Raw genomic sequence first — 12,988 nt, forward strand, 5'->3', positions numbered from 1 at the left:
AGGACCCCTGCCTCAGGCCCCCCCCCACCCCCCGCTGTCCCTGGGGCTCAGGACTCACCCGCGCCCGCAGCTCCGCGGTGTCCTCGCTGTTGCAGCCGTAGTAGTCGGGGGCGTTGTCCGCCTCCTGCAAGTGTCCCTGGGCCCTCGCGCTCCTCCCCGTGTGGCAGGAAGGGCAGAGGGCAGCATTGCCCATCTCTGCCCGCAGCTCCGGGTCAGTGGGCCGGTCCTCACCCCCTGGGCTCTGTCCAGGGCTCCAGGGGTCACTAGCCGGGGCAGTGCGTGCAGACGGGCCCCGGCTCCCCGCCCAGAGCCCCCGCGTGCCCCTCACCAGTTCTCCCCATCTGGCCGGCGGGCTGGTGTCAGGAGGCCTCAGAGCTGCAGGCCGCGTTCAGTGACCACTTCCAATCCGGCTGCCTGGCTATTTTTACACCTACCCGGCCAGCTATGCGTGTCGGGGGAGGGGGCGGTGTTGTTTTGTTTTTCACCATGTGAGCAGCCTGCTCCACACATGGCCTCCAGCTCCCGCTGGCTGGCCTGCCTCTCAGGAGACGGCGCAGGCCCCGGCCCGAGCACCACCCTCCCTGTCCACTCGGGGGCCTGCACGCCCTCGCCTCACGGGCCGCAGAGTTGGGGACAGTCGCCTCTGAGTGTCCCCAGGGGCCTCCTGTAGCCCCTGCTGTAGCCCAGGGGCCTCCACCGCCCCCCTTTCGGCCCTGAACCCTCCCTGCAAACACGGGGGGGACACGGTCACTTCCGCCACATGGATGTCCTGGATTTGATAAAGTGCCCAGTTTCCATTAGTCACGGCTGTGCCACGTAAGAGCCACACATGAAACATGTGTATTCATGCCTAATCCCTTTTAACTTTTAATATCTGAAAATGCTTTCCCCAGCTTTGCATGCAAGAATCAAGGGTGGGTTTTAACACCACACGCAGTCCTGGAGACCGCACAGCCGTGACCACGTCAGGCCCGCGTCGGGGCTGGGACGGGCCAAGCCCTCCTCCCCGGTCCGGGCTTCCTGTCAAGCTTTGACTGTGGTTACCCGACTGCTACTCCAGTGCCCCCTCGTTTGTTATGCTTTGTGGGCGCACATCTTCTCCTCCAAAAGGGTTTTAAAATGCTCACCAGCGGGGCCCAGACTCACATTTTTGTATCTTCCATCCACACATTGCATGTTAAATATTGAATGTTTAAGAAAGGTACAGAATTGAAAGCAATCATTTGGGGAAAACAAAACGTGGAAGATACTTAGAAATCGACCACATTACTCTTGATAGAACTCACCTTCCCAATTTGTCTTTTCTTTTTTTTCATTGAAAACGGCCTGTCACTGTTTCTTAAATTACAACCGGCAGTCCTGAAGCAGTCTACCCTCCACCTCGCTCTGGTTTCCCCGGCGCCGCACTGGACAACCCTGCCGTTCTGGGCAGCTCCCGCAGCGGAGGCCGCGCCCCCACGGGACGACGCTCCCCCTCCGAACCGCCGGCCCACGCCCAGCCTCCGAGAGGCACTACCCGCATTCAGTGACGACGCTTCTACCTTCCGGATCCCGGTGCAGGCACCTCTTCCCACCATTTTTTAAAAGTTATGACAGTAATTCTGGGTGTATGGTTTCTCCAGTCATGACAAAGAGAAGCGCGACCTAAACATTTTGAACGTCAAAGCTTCAGGGGAGAGGAAGGCGAAGACCAAGCTGCGGGGTCAGGGACAAGACTAGGCCTGAAGGCCAAGCCCCTCCTGCCGCCGGAATCGTCTGCGTACGAGCTGAACAGCGACTCCCCGCGGCACGGGGGTTTCTCGCCCAGAGGTGCACCTGCCGGCAGGAATGACTAAGCTGCAACGCGTACTGACCGCTGGCAAACTGTTGTAAAAGAATGTGTGTGACTTCCCACTCCTGTCCCCCCACCCGCCGCGGCGTTCTGCCTCACAGTCTGCGAGTGCTTGCTCGTGAGCGCCCGCCGACTGGGCTGTGCAGGATACACTCCGAGACTACCCCCCCCCCGCCGCCTCCTCCAGAGCTGAGATCGGCAACTCGGCGGTCACGCGCCTGGGAGGAACGCTGAACCTGCCAGACGAGGGGAGGAAGGCGTCCCGGGTGCTGGGTGCAGACAGGGGTCGCCGTCACAGCGGGAGTCGCCTCCTGGCACCGCCACCCCCTCCCCCTCCCCAAGGAGGAGCAGGCACCCGACCCGCCCACGCTCACTGTCTCTTTCAAGCTCACCTTAAAACCCTCTTCCCCACAGAAGCCCCGCCCCCCCAGGCCGGCCCCCGAGTCTGTGCCCCTTGTGAGTGAGGGCGGGCAGCGACCAGCCTCCACTCCCGGCGCGCGCGGGGCGCCTCTCAGGCGGGAAGCGCAGGCTGCAGCGTCGAGTGTTCGCTCAGCGAACGACCGAAGAGCAGCCCCGACGGGAGCGCAGCCCGCGCGCGGCACCGCCATCCGACCAGACCGCGGGGGCCTGGGCCGCCCTCCCGCACGCCTACGGCAGCGGAGCCGGAGTCTGGGAGCTCTGCGCGAGTGGCGGCTCCGTCTCATTTCCAGATCGGCACTGCACCTCCCTTCCGGCCTTTCGAAAATATCAGCAACATTTGGGGTCAACTTTCCTAGAAAAGAATGTGTAGTGCTTTGTTTAAAATGAAAAAAAAGGGGGGTTTGGAAATCAGGCAGAGTATGGCCCCGAAGAGACAGGGTGGCGACCCTGGGGAGGACCCCTCATCCGAGGGGCTGCATCCAGCCTCCTTCCCTGCTGCCTCCTCGTGAGCGGGTCCCGGCTCCCGAGCAGAGGCACCTGCTGCTCGAGGAGTGAGTCGTGGACGCCGCGTCACCAGGGGGCCCGAGCAAGGCCGGGGTCTAGTGCCCAGACAAGGATGGGCGCGGGGAATGCAGGCGCACACACCGGTGCCCCGTGACTGCCGGAACGTTCTGCTCTCTGATGGACAGACTGCAATCATTAACCCAGACGACAGCACAGCTGTGACACCGCTGCCGAGGAGCAGTTCCACAGTCCGACGCTTGCTGCTGAATCGAGCCCCAGGGACAGAGGGGCCCAAACTTCCCGGGTTCCATCTCCTTGTGGCTGGCCAAGGGTGGCCACCAGCAGGCTTGTCACGGCCGCCTGGGTGCTGTGACCACCTGTGACCTGCCGTTCCATGACCAGAAGGCAAGGTGAGCGAGGACTGGGCCACCCGCTGCCTCACAAGGTGCCTGAGGCCGCTGGGATCTCAGCGGACCTCTGGCGGTGCCGCCTCGGCTGGGGGAACAATGTCTCTCTGTTCTCAGAAACGCTTCAAAGTCATTAGGGCAAATTACTCCGAAAGGAAACGTGCATGTGTGGCCACACTCAGAGCAGGATCCTTGAGCTTGGCGCACGATTTAAAACGTGATGTGACGTACTTGCAGCATCTTCCTAAATCCCCCCTACACCTTGACTGCTATTTCTCAGGGCATTGCTGCATTTCAGATCCAATCAATGTCAAACACCAGGAAGGACGAAAAACAAAGGCCGGCTTCTCAGCTGTACCTTCCAGAGAAGTGGGCGCTGAAGTCTCTAGGACAGCAGACTGGGAAATCGGCCACCGCGGTCTCCAGTTTCACTGTGTAAAGGAGTAGCGATGACCACGGAGTCACCAGAAAACTAAGCCCTTAGAGGAGAAAGAACTGTCTCACTTCCATAACTTAACCTGTAGTGAAGTCGAACATTGTCTGAACTCGAAGTTCCTGACCCAGGCCGCCGACTCACCTGTGGGTGTGTGTGATCCCGATCCAACCTGGGCTATAACTTTCTTTGTAAAATCTGGGGCTCAGACTGCGTGACTGCTAGGTCCCTTCCAGCTCTGGTTTGGAGCTTCTGTGAACCAGAACTTGTTACTACTCGGCCCTGGCTGGTGTGGCTCATTGGACTGAGCACCAAACTGCGAACCAAAGGGTCGCTGGTTTGATTCCCAGTCAGGGCACATGCCTGCGTTGTGGGCCAGGTCCCCAGTAGGGGGTGCACAAGAGGCAACCACACACTGACGTTTCTCTCCCTCTCTTTTTCCCTCTCTTCCTCTCTCTCTAAAAATAAATAAATAAAACCTTGAAAATACATATATTTTTAAAAAATAACTTGTTATCATTCCAACATACATCTAACACGAGGTGGTACAACAGTTGAAGCTGACCATCTATTTAGTTCATTACCACAGTTTGCGGGGGCAGGTAAGAGGTCCAGGTGTCCTGATCTAGGCCCCGGCCCTGCGAGTTGTCACGTCCCCAGCAGTGCTCTGGGATCTCGAGAGGGGAGAGGAGGGGCCACTGGGACCAATGACAACTCTGCTGGACATGAGCCCACGCCCCCCACCCCCCGTTGCTGCACCTCACAGCCAGACACGAGGTCTCACCTCCAGACGGATGGACGGGGAAAGACAGCCTGGCGGGACTGTGAGGACAAGTGTTTGCAAACCAACTGCGCAAGCCAGTCAGGGCTTTCTGCTCCCTCAACGACTTCACTCAGTTCATTCTTAAAAGCAAGTAGCATCACAGTAAAAATACTGAAAACATATTTTGCCAGAAGTCAGTCATGGCAGATTGGGAAGAAAGTTTTGCTCAGAATCATGGGATTCGTTTCTTCTCTCCTCGGAGTTGCCGGGTTGTTCAGGAAGCCCCAGCACAGATGAAAGGAGTGAGGGAGAGGGCGCCGGTCCCACTGCCACGTGCACGTCCACGGTGGGAACGCGCCAGGGGGCTGACCTCTGCACGCCCCTTGCAGGTCATCGTCAATGTGCAGGACGTGTGTTCCTGTGGCTGAATTTGGAAATCCGCTTGGGTTACAACACCTGCCCCACCCCATGATAGCCATAATTTAAGACTGATGATTTTGGAGCAGCATGTTTATCTGATAAAGCTAATATTTCGCTACTCCTGCTGTGTGCAAAATTCTCCACGCCAACCAGGTGAAACCAAGGACACGTTCCTCTGACTTTGGGAACCACTGACCTGTGGAAACAAAACCGGGCGTTTCGAAAACATGCTCTTCCCTGAGGTTGGTACATTCGCTGGAATTTTTTTGGTTGGGAGTTAAACAAGTATGGATTTTCGCCAGTTGGCTCTATTATATAATTGATCGATCAGAGAGCTGTTGCATAATTTATAGATCGACACTAGATTTCGGGTGTTAACGTGCAGCCTAACTTTTCTGGTTGAGGTCAGCAGAGGTGAGCGTTGCTGTGGATGCTGTGCACAAATGAATCACAGTGCCCCCCCGACTCCCCGCCACCAGGCCCTTCGCGTGCGCACAGACACCAGTCAGCCCCTTCAGGCTGACATTCCTGCAGCTCTCCTTCCCTGCAACGGCTGCCCACGCTTCACGTCTAACAGAGGACGCTGTGTGACGACCGTGCTGACAACATGGGAAGCTTTCTGCAGGCCACCACCCCCCCGCCCCATAAAGTGAGTCCTCAATGAACAGACAAGGGGCATCGGAGAGACTGAGGGTGTGCAGAGCAGCCTGGAGGCCGGTGACACCAGGCTCTGTCACATTCACTGGACGCGGAAACACAGCCTGAAGAAAACAATGAGCTGCTGTACGCTCCCAGGGCTTCTGAAGGGAGCTGTGTGTGTGCACAACACTCAGAAAGTGGGCAGGCACTGGAGCCGGGCTGCCCACCGCTCCCTGTGCAGACAAGGCCAGCAACGAAACTACAAAAGCAGAAAGGGGCCCCACGGCAAGCTGGCCGTAGTGGGTCCTTTCTGAAACTGAGGCCAGTTTTCAGTTCACTAACATTCTGGTAAGTTGCTGACAGAGGCCACCTGACAAGGACTCTGAACGAGCACACCAGTGATCAGCTACAGGAAGGTCTCGTGCCTGAAGCAGCCACCTTCTCCGAGGAGGCTGGACGGGCAGGTGGGCCCTGCTCTGCCCTGTACGGTGCCCGCCACCCCACCTACGCCCGTCTGTCTGAGTCTCGCACACGCCGTGGCAGTCAGACACAGTGCTCAGCACTCGGAAAGACTGATGAGAACTTACAGTCCCCGTGTCCACAGAACAGGTGGACTTATTATTAAGCCACAGGAAACCCCACCACTAAGCTTGACTGCACTACCCGCAACTGAGACGGGTGACTAGAAATTCACTGAGTCGGCCCGCATTTCTCAATCCTCACTCCACCGAGTCTTCAGAAAACAAACGTTTTCCTCTCATGGTTCACAAGCATCACAGGCGTTTACAGTCTCAGCTCATCCACTCACCCTAGTGGTTTCAGAGAAACAGAAACTTTTCATCAACTTTTTGGGTTATGATATACAATATGAGGGTTGAATCCCAAGGACATGCCTATTGATTTTAGAGAGGGTAGCAAAGAGGGAGAAAGAGAAGAAGAGAAACATTGATGTGAGAGAGAAACAGCAATTGGTTGCCTCCCAAACTCACCCCAACTGAGGACCAAACCCACAACCCAGGCCTGTACCCGGACCAGAATCAAACCCATAACCCTTCGGTCTGCAGGACAGTGCCCAACCCACTGAGCCCCACCAGCCAGGGCCAGGGTTTAGTGTTCTGATACATTTGTCATTATAGAAGAATGTCTCCACTTGTAAAACAGAGCCCAGTTGAAGGTAATCATATATGAGCACAAATAGTTTAATCGCTTGGTCTCAAAGTATCTTAAAATAATAATTTCCCAACAAAATAAATGTACACACACACACACACACACACACACACACACACACCTGAAATGAAGCAGGAGGCAGACATTTCAAATAAAAGCCAGGCTGTGGCCAGGCATTGATCAATCAAGAACTTATTCAAGTTCAGCCCTGGCTGGTGTAGCTCAGTGGACTGAGCGCCGGCCTGCGAACCAAAGAATGACTGGTTCTGTTCCCAGTTGGGGCACATGCCTGGGTTGTGGGCCAGGTTCCCGGTAGGGGCACCCAAGAAGCAACCACACATGGATGTTTCTCTCCTTCTTTTTCTCCCTCCCTTCACCTCTCTCTAAAAATAAATAAATGAAAATCTTTTTTTAAAAAGAAGGTATTCACATTCAAACTAAATACATAATACTCATTCAAACTGGAGCGGATACAAACATTTATCAAAATTGCCATTAAACCTGATCCATTGTGAGGGGAGTAACTGATTTCCTGAGAAGTGTTAAGACACTGAGTCCAGTCCATCCGGCTTTGCCGCGCTTACATCTGCATGATTGGAAAACATCATCATTCGTTTGTTTAAAATTGCATGTTGAGTGTGCATTTGATCAAAAATTAACTACAATTATGAAACAATAAACTAAATTCAATCTCTTTCAAAAGCTGTGAAACTTAGATTGGCAAAATAATTCTGAATTTCACTGTCCAACTGATAATTGGGTTATATTGGGTTGGCCAAAAGGTTCGTTTGGTTTTTAAGTAAAAATAAAAGACACATTTTTCATTTTCACCAATAACTTTATTGAACAACAAATGTATTCACCATTTTGTTCCACTACCTCCCGCCATCTTTCAGGCAACTTCGTAATCCATCTTCCCAAAAGTTTTCATCTTTTTGAGCAAAGAACTGTCCCAGGTGCCTTTTTGCAGTCTTTCAGAAAAGTGAAATTTTTCTCCATTAAGAGAATTTTGTAAAGACTGAAATAAATAGAAATCAGAAGTGTCTGGTGAATATGGTGGATGAACTGGAATTTCCCAGCCAGGCTGTGACAGTTTTTGCCTGGTCACCAAAGAACATGGTCTTGTGTTATCCTGATGGAAGATTTCTGCATTTTCTGTTGACTAATTCTGGATGCTTTTTGTTGAGTGCTGCTTTCAGTTGGTCTCATTGGGAGCAGCTCTTATTGGAATGAATTGTTTGGTTTTCTGGAAGGAGTTCAGACTAGACCACTCCCTTCCAACCCCACCACATACATAACATCACTCTCCCTGGATGAAGACCGGACTTTGTGTGGCTGGTGGTGGCTCGTTTCGCTTGACCCACGATCACTTCCATTCCACGTTATTGTCAGGTATCCACTTTTCACCTGCTGTCACAATTTCTTTTAAAAACAGAATGTTTTCTTTACGTTTAAGTAGAGAATCACATGCAGAAATATGCTCAAGACAGTTTGTTTTGCTTAAGTTATGTGGAGCCCAAACATCAAAACGATTAACCTAACTCAGCTGCTGCAAATGATTTTCAATGCTTGATTTGGATATTTTGAGTATGTCAGCTATCTCCCACATGGTAGAACATTGATTGTTCTCAATTAATGTCTTGATTTGATCATTATCAACCTCAACTGGTCTATCCGACCGTGAAGCATTTTCCAGCAACAAATTTCCAGCATGAATCTTCGCAAACTACTTCTGACATGTTCAGTCAGTTACAGCACGTTCTCCACATACTGCACAAATCTTTTGCATTTCAGTTGTGTTTTTCCCTTTCTTGAAAGAATAAAGTATAATATGCCAAAAGTGTTGCTTATTTTCTCCCATCTTCAATATTAAAGTATCTGCACAAAAATTCACCAATTTTGATAATTTTTCAACGGCAGGCTAATATGACAGCTGTCACAGTACAATATAACAAAAGTGTTTCAAATGAAGTTAAAGACAACTAAGCACTACTAGAGCCATCTTATGGAAAATCAAATTAATTTTTTGGCCAATGCAAAATTTCAAGATCTCTCTAGAGCAGATGTCTTCTTGTACCTTAAAGTATACATAATTGTTTATAATCATTCAGATATTATTTATACTGGAGTAAATAACCTGATTTTATATCATTTGTTCTCCCTAGAAAATGAGAGAATTTTTCAAGTTTTAAATTACATCCTCATAGGACGTAATTACAGCCTACTTTTTTTTTTGAAGACAGAATAATTTCACAGGCCATCAAAACCCCTGAGAATATAAAAATAAAAATATCATAAAATCAATAGCACTAATTCAGTCCTTCTAAAATTGCGTCAGTGTGGTCTTGTCCCAGAGCTACAATGTCATTGGCCATATATGGTCAAGGAAGAACCCACAGCCTCCACCTTGACCTTCACTCATCTGTAATGAGCTCCAGTAAATAGATGCTTATGCTAATGTTTGTGTCCTGAATCTTTACAGTCATAAATTTATAAATCATGCCTATGAGGTCAGGGTATGATTTATCTCCTCTGCAGAAAGAGAAGAAGAAATGTAAATATGATCAGAAAATACACATCTGTCTCTAAAACTTGAGTTTTTTCTTTTTAAGAGCAGTTATTAAAGGTTTGTTCAATGAAAACGTTGCCCCTTCCCACTAGTTCTTCAGAGCCAGTATTTAAACACACTCAGGGCTTTGTTCATCAGCACAGACTCTCTCCCTGGAGCCAGGTTCTCCCAGACCTGCTCTGGAACCAGCTCCAGCCCAGCCCACTGGCCCCTGCCCAGAGGCTGACAGCCAGGCGATGGATTCCCAACGAAGACCATCCAGTGTACTTGCCCAAGACCTTCTCAAGAAAAGGCAGGATTTTTGCTGGGGTGCAGTCCTGTGCACGCCATCCCCTCTCCACAGTCTCCCCTTTGCCTTTCTCTCCAGTAGTCTCTTCTGGACTTCTGGTAGTTCAGAAGCAACTAATCCTCCCCTGGAGGACCGACTTCCTTTCTCTGTTTACAAGATGTCCTGGCCCACAGGGCTGAGGGCTGCTGTGGACAGAGTGATGTCGCGGTGCCCACCACTCTGCATCATACTCACCCTCCCCAGACCTGCCTTCCCATCCCCCTTTCCCACCACAGGTCTCACCTCCACATGGCCAGCCCCCGGGGCTGGTGTGGCCTCTTGTTGATGAACTCACTTCCTCCTCCTCCTCTCTAGCACTTTTCTTTATTTTTCTGTTCATATCTTTACTTGGAACATGTCTTACCTTCAGTGTAAATGCTGACCTTTTATCAACAACGGCCACTAATGCAGCAAACTCAACGTACAAAGGCCCTCTACTTGTGACAGAATACCCTGCAGCATCAGCCACCCGCTCAGTGCTCAGGGGGACCGTCACCTCTGCCGCAGTGGGACCCAGGTACACGGACAAGTCATGAGGGAGGGGAACCCTGAAGTTCAAAGTCGTGCCTCCTTTTTAAATGATTTCTAATGTTTGAAGTCAGAAGGGCCAATCCCTGAATCCCTACGGCTGCAACTTCTGTTTCTGACTTCGCACTGTGATAGCTCATCAGACTACAGGGTAATGTTCTCATCAGGCTGTGAAATTTTACCAGAAACACAGGTCATGTCCTGCTTGGTTGACTAACAAGTACATCACGACAATGTAATTTTATCTGAAATTCTTCCTAAAAAAGAGTCATCGGTGAGTGAGTCCAGCTTCCAGTAACCAATGACATTTTAAAATGTCAGTTTTACTGAACTATGTTCTTTCTATTTTGCTAGCATTCGATTTTAGCTGCTTTGGGGCTCAAATGTTAAAACCGTCTCCAACATGGTATCTCCTACTCTTCGTTCTGGAAGCCGATGTAGCTCAGCTTACTGCTGCACATCAGGATAGAAAGGAAAGGTCAACCTCTCCATATATGAATGGAATCACAGAGACCCTCAGCCCCTCATCCAGCAGAGAAGAAATAGCCTTTAAGACCTTCACATACTGCCCACGTTTTGTATCAGCAATCAATAATGTCTTGGTGACTTTCACTTTTCAGGAAGAGGCCAGAGGAACTTACTGAGTGGCCAGGCTTCCAGGCAGCTGACCATGTGGCTAGTCAGCCCTAAGTGTGAGAGATCAAGGTCAAGGTCAAGGGGAGAGACAGCAGCCTTTACTTGCCCAGAGGGAATTTCCAAGTCCCACAGAAGTAAAGGTTCCAGGTACCTTTTGCAGTCTTCCAGGGAAGTGAAATTTTTTCCATTAAGAGAATTTTGTAAAAACCGAAATAAATGGAAATCGGAAGGTGCAGTGTCTGGTGAATACGGTGGATGAATCAGAACTTCCCAGCCAGGCTGTGACAATTTTTGCCTGGTCACCAGAGGAATATGTGGTCTTGTGTTATCCTGATGGAAGATTCTGAGTTTTCTGTTAACAAATTCTAGACACCTTTCACCAAGCAATGCTTTCAGTTGGTCTCATTGGGAGCAGTACTTGTGGAAATCAATTGTTTGGTTTTCTGGAAAGAGCTCAGTATAGACAACTCCCTCCCAGTCCCACTAGATACACAACATCCCCATCGCTGGATGAAGACCGGCCTTTGGTGTCGTTGATTGTGGTTCATTCACTTGCCCCACAATCTCTTTTGTTCCACACTATCGTAGAGTATTCACCTTCCATCTTCTGTCACAATTCATTTTGAAAAACAGAACATTTTCATTATGTTTAAGTAGGGAATTGCATGTGCTCAAGTTTTTTTTGTTTGTTTGTTTGTTTGTTTGTTTTTGCTTAACTTACGTGGAACCTGAACATCAAAATGGTTAACATAAGCAACCTGGTGCAAATGATGTTCAATGCTTGACTTGGATATTTTGACCATGTCAGTTAGCTCCCACATGGTAGAACACTGATTGTTCTCAATTAATGTCTCAATTTGATCACTGTCAACCTCAACTGGACTACCTGACCATGGAGTATGGTTCAGTGAGAAATTGGCAGTACAAAATTTCACAAACCACTTTTGACACGTTTAATCAGTCACAGCACCTTCTCCATACACTGCACAAATCTTTTTTTTTTTGTATTTCAGTTGTGCTTTTCCCTTTCTTGAAAGAATAAAGCATAATATGCCAAAAATCTGCCTTATTTCCTCCCATCTTCAATATTAAAAGGGCTACACAAAAATTCACCAATTTGGATAAGTTGTTTTTTTTTTAATGCACACTGATATGACAGCTGTCACAATGCAATCTAACAAAAGTGTTTTGAATGAAGTTAAGGAGCACGAAGTGCCACTAGATCCATCGTGTGGGGGAAGCAAAGGAACTCTCTGGCCAGCCGGACACCTCACTGTGTCTGTCCTGACGGGTGCACCCCCACCACTCCTGCTCCCCGACACCACACTCCCCGCTCTCCCCCAGGGCCCGTGACAGAAGCCGTGCAGCAACGATGTCCAGTGACGGGACGTCTCTGGAAAGGGGTCCCTGCATGACGACCACGTTCTGAAAGGGAAAAGGCGACTCAGAAAGTGAGGGGACAAGGGACAGGCAGGCCTCAGGGTGCGCGCGCTGCGAGGACCTCCCAGAAGTCCGTGCATCCCGGCGGGGAGGCCGCTCCTGCGCAGGCGCGGTCGGGCCGCGGGGAGCCCGGAAGGGAGGGCCGGTCAGCAAAGCCCGCAGGAGGCGGACGCAGCGACAGACCCACCGAACTCCTGGCTTTGGCGGAAGCGACGCGTCGGACGCGGGGCCGGGAAAGTCTGAAGAACTGTGGGGACACTTCAGACGGAGCTGCTCGTCCGTTCCTCCTCACCTGCGCGCACGCCCTGTCCGGGGACCCTGACAGGACACCGACAGCCACGGAAGTCGGGGCCGGAGACGGAGAGCGGGGGTCGGCCTGTGCCAGGAGTTCCGGAAGTGCCAACGTCCCCAACGGTTTCAAGTCCCCGGGGGTGACCAAGTAAATCCCTAGGACATTTACTTGACTTGACTTAAAAATAGCACCATCTGTTAAAAGACAGAGCGGATTCTGAGTCACAATCCAGTGACTTTCCTTCAGAAACGCAGCAGCTGAGGCGACGCGGGGACTCGCCGAGCTCCGGGGTGTGGAGCGCGCAGGCGCACGGGCCGCGTGGCCGGGCAGCTCCTCTCTCCACCTCTCGTGTCTTCCTCTCCGCGCTCAGAACTAATTGTCATTACACAGACCAATTAGTCTCACTCACTTTCAAAAAGTTGCCGAGTATCTCCGATCCACACACGGAAAATGGTTCTTAGTGGCAATTTAGAGCCACACGGATCGTTAGGAGCCGATCTGTTATTGCTCCCTATGCGAAGCGGTGGGTGGGAGCGAAAGTATTCACCCCCGTTCTGGGTGGAATCGCCAGGGAGCTTTAAAAACATATTGTTACAAAGCATAAGCCG

At 50.9% G+C, this 12,988-nt stretch overlaps 1 protein-coding gene across 50 annotated transcripts in view; it reads right to left on the reverse strand.

Annotated features, from left to right (window-relative positions):
• The window catches only part of ANK2 (ankyrin 2), a 293,273-nt gene that overhangs the window by 112,989 nt on the left and 167,296 nt on the right, over window positions 1-12,988 (reverse strand). For 12 of the 50 annotated variants that reach the window (XM_045830707.1, XM_045830693.1, XM_045830706.1 and 9 more), the window contains exon 1: window positions 59-382. The exons of 16 other annotated variants lie outside the window; for them this stretch is intronic. In XM_045830707.1, the coding sequence (XP_045686663.1) occupies window positions 59-193 (135 nt within the window). In that variant the 5' untranslated portion in view covers window positions 194-382. Of the gene's footprint in view, window positions 1-58; window positions 383-12,988 lie in introns of those variants that run through there. 22 more of the 50 variants (XM_045830737.1, XM_045830736.1, XM_045830733.1 and 19 more) reach the window with 4 other exon arrangements.

This window comes from Phyllostomus hastatus, unplaced genomic scaffold (genome assembly GCF_019186645.2).
Source record: "Phyllostomus hastatus isolate PE091 unplaced genomic scaffold, TTU_PhHast_1.1 phas_contig_159, whole genome shotgun sequence".
Classification (NCBI taxonomy): domain Eukaryota; kingdom Metazoa; phylum Chordata; class Mammalia; order Chiroptera; family Phyllostomidae; genus Phyllostomus; species Phyllostomus hastatus.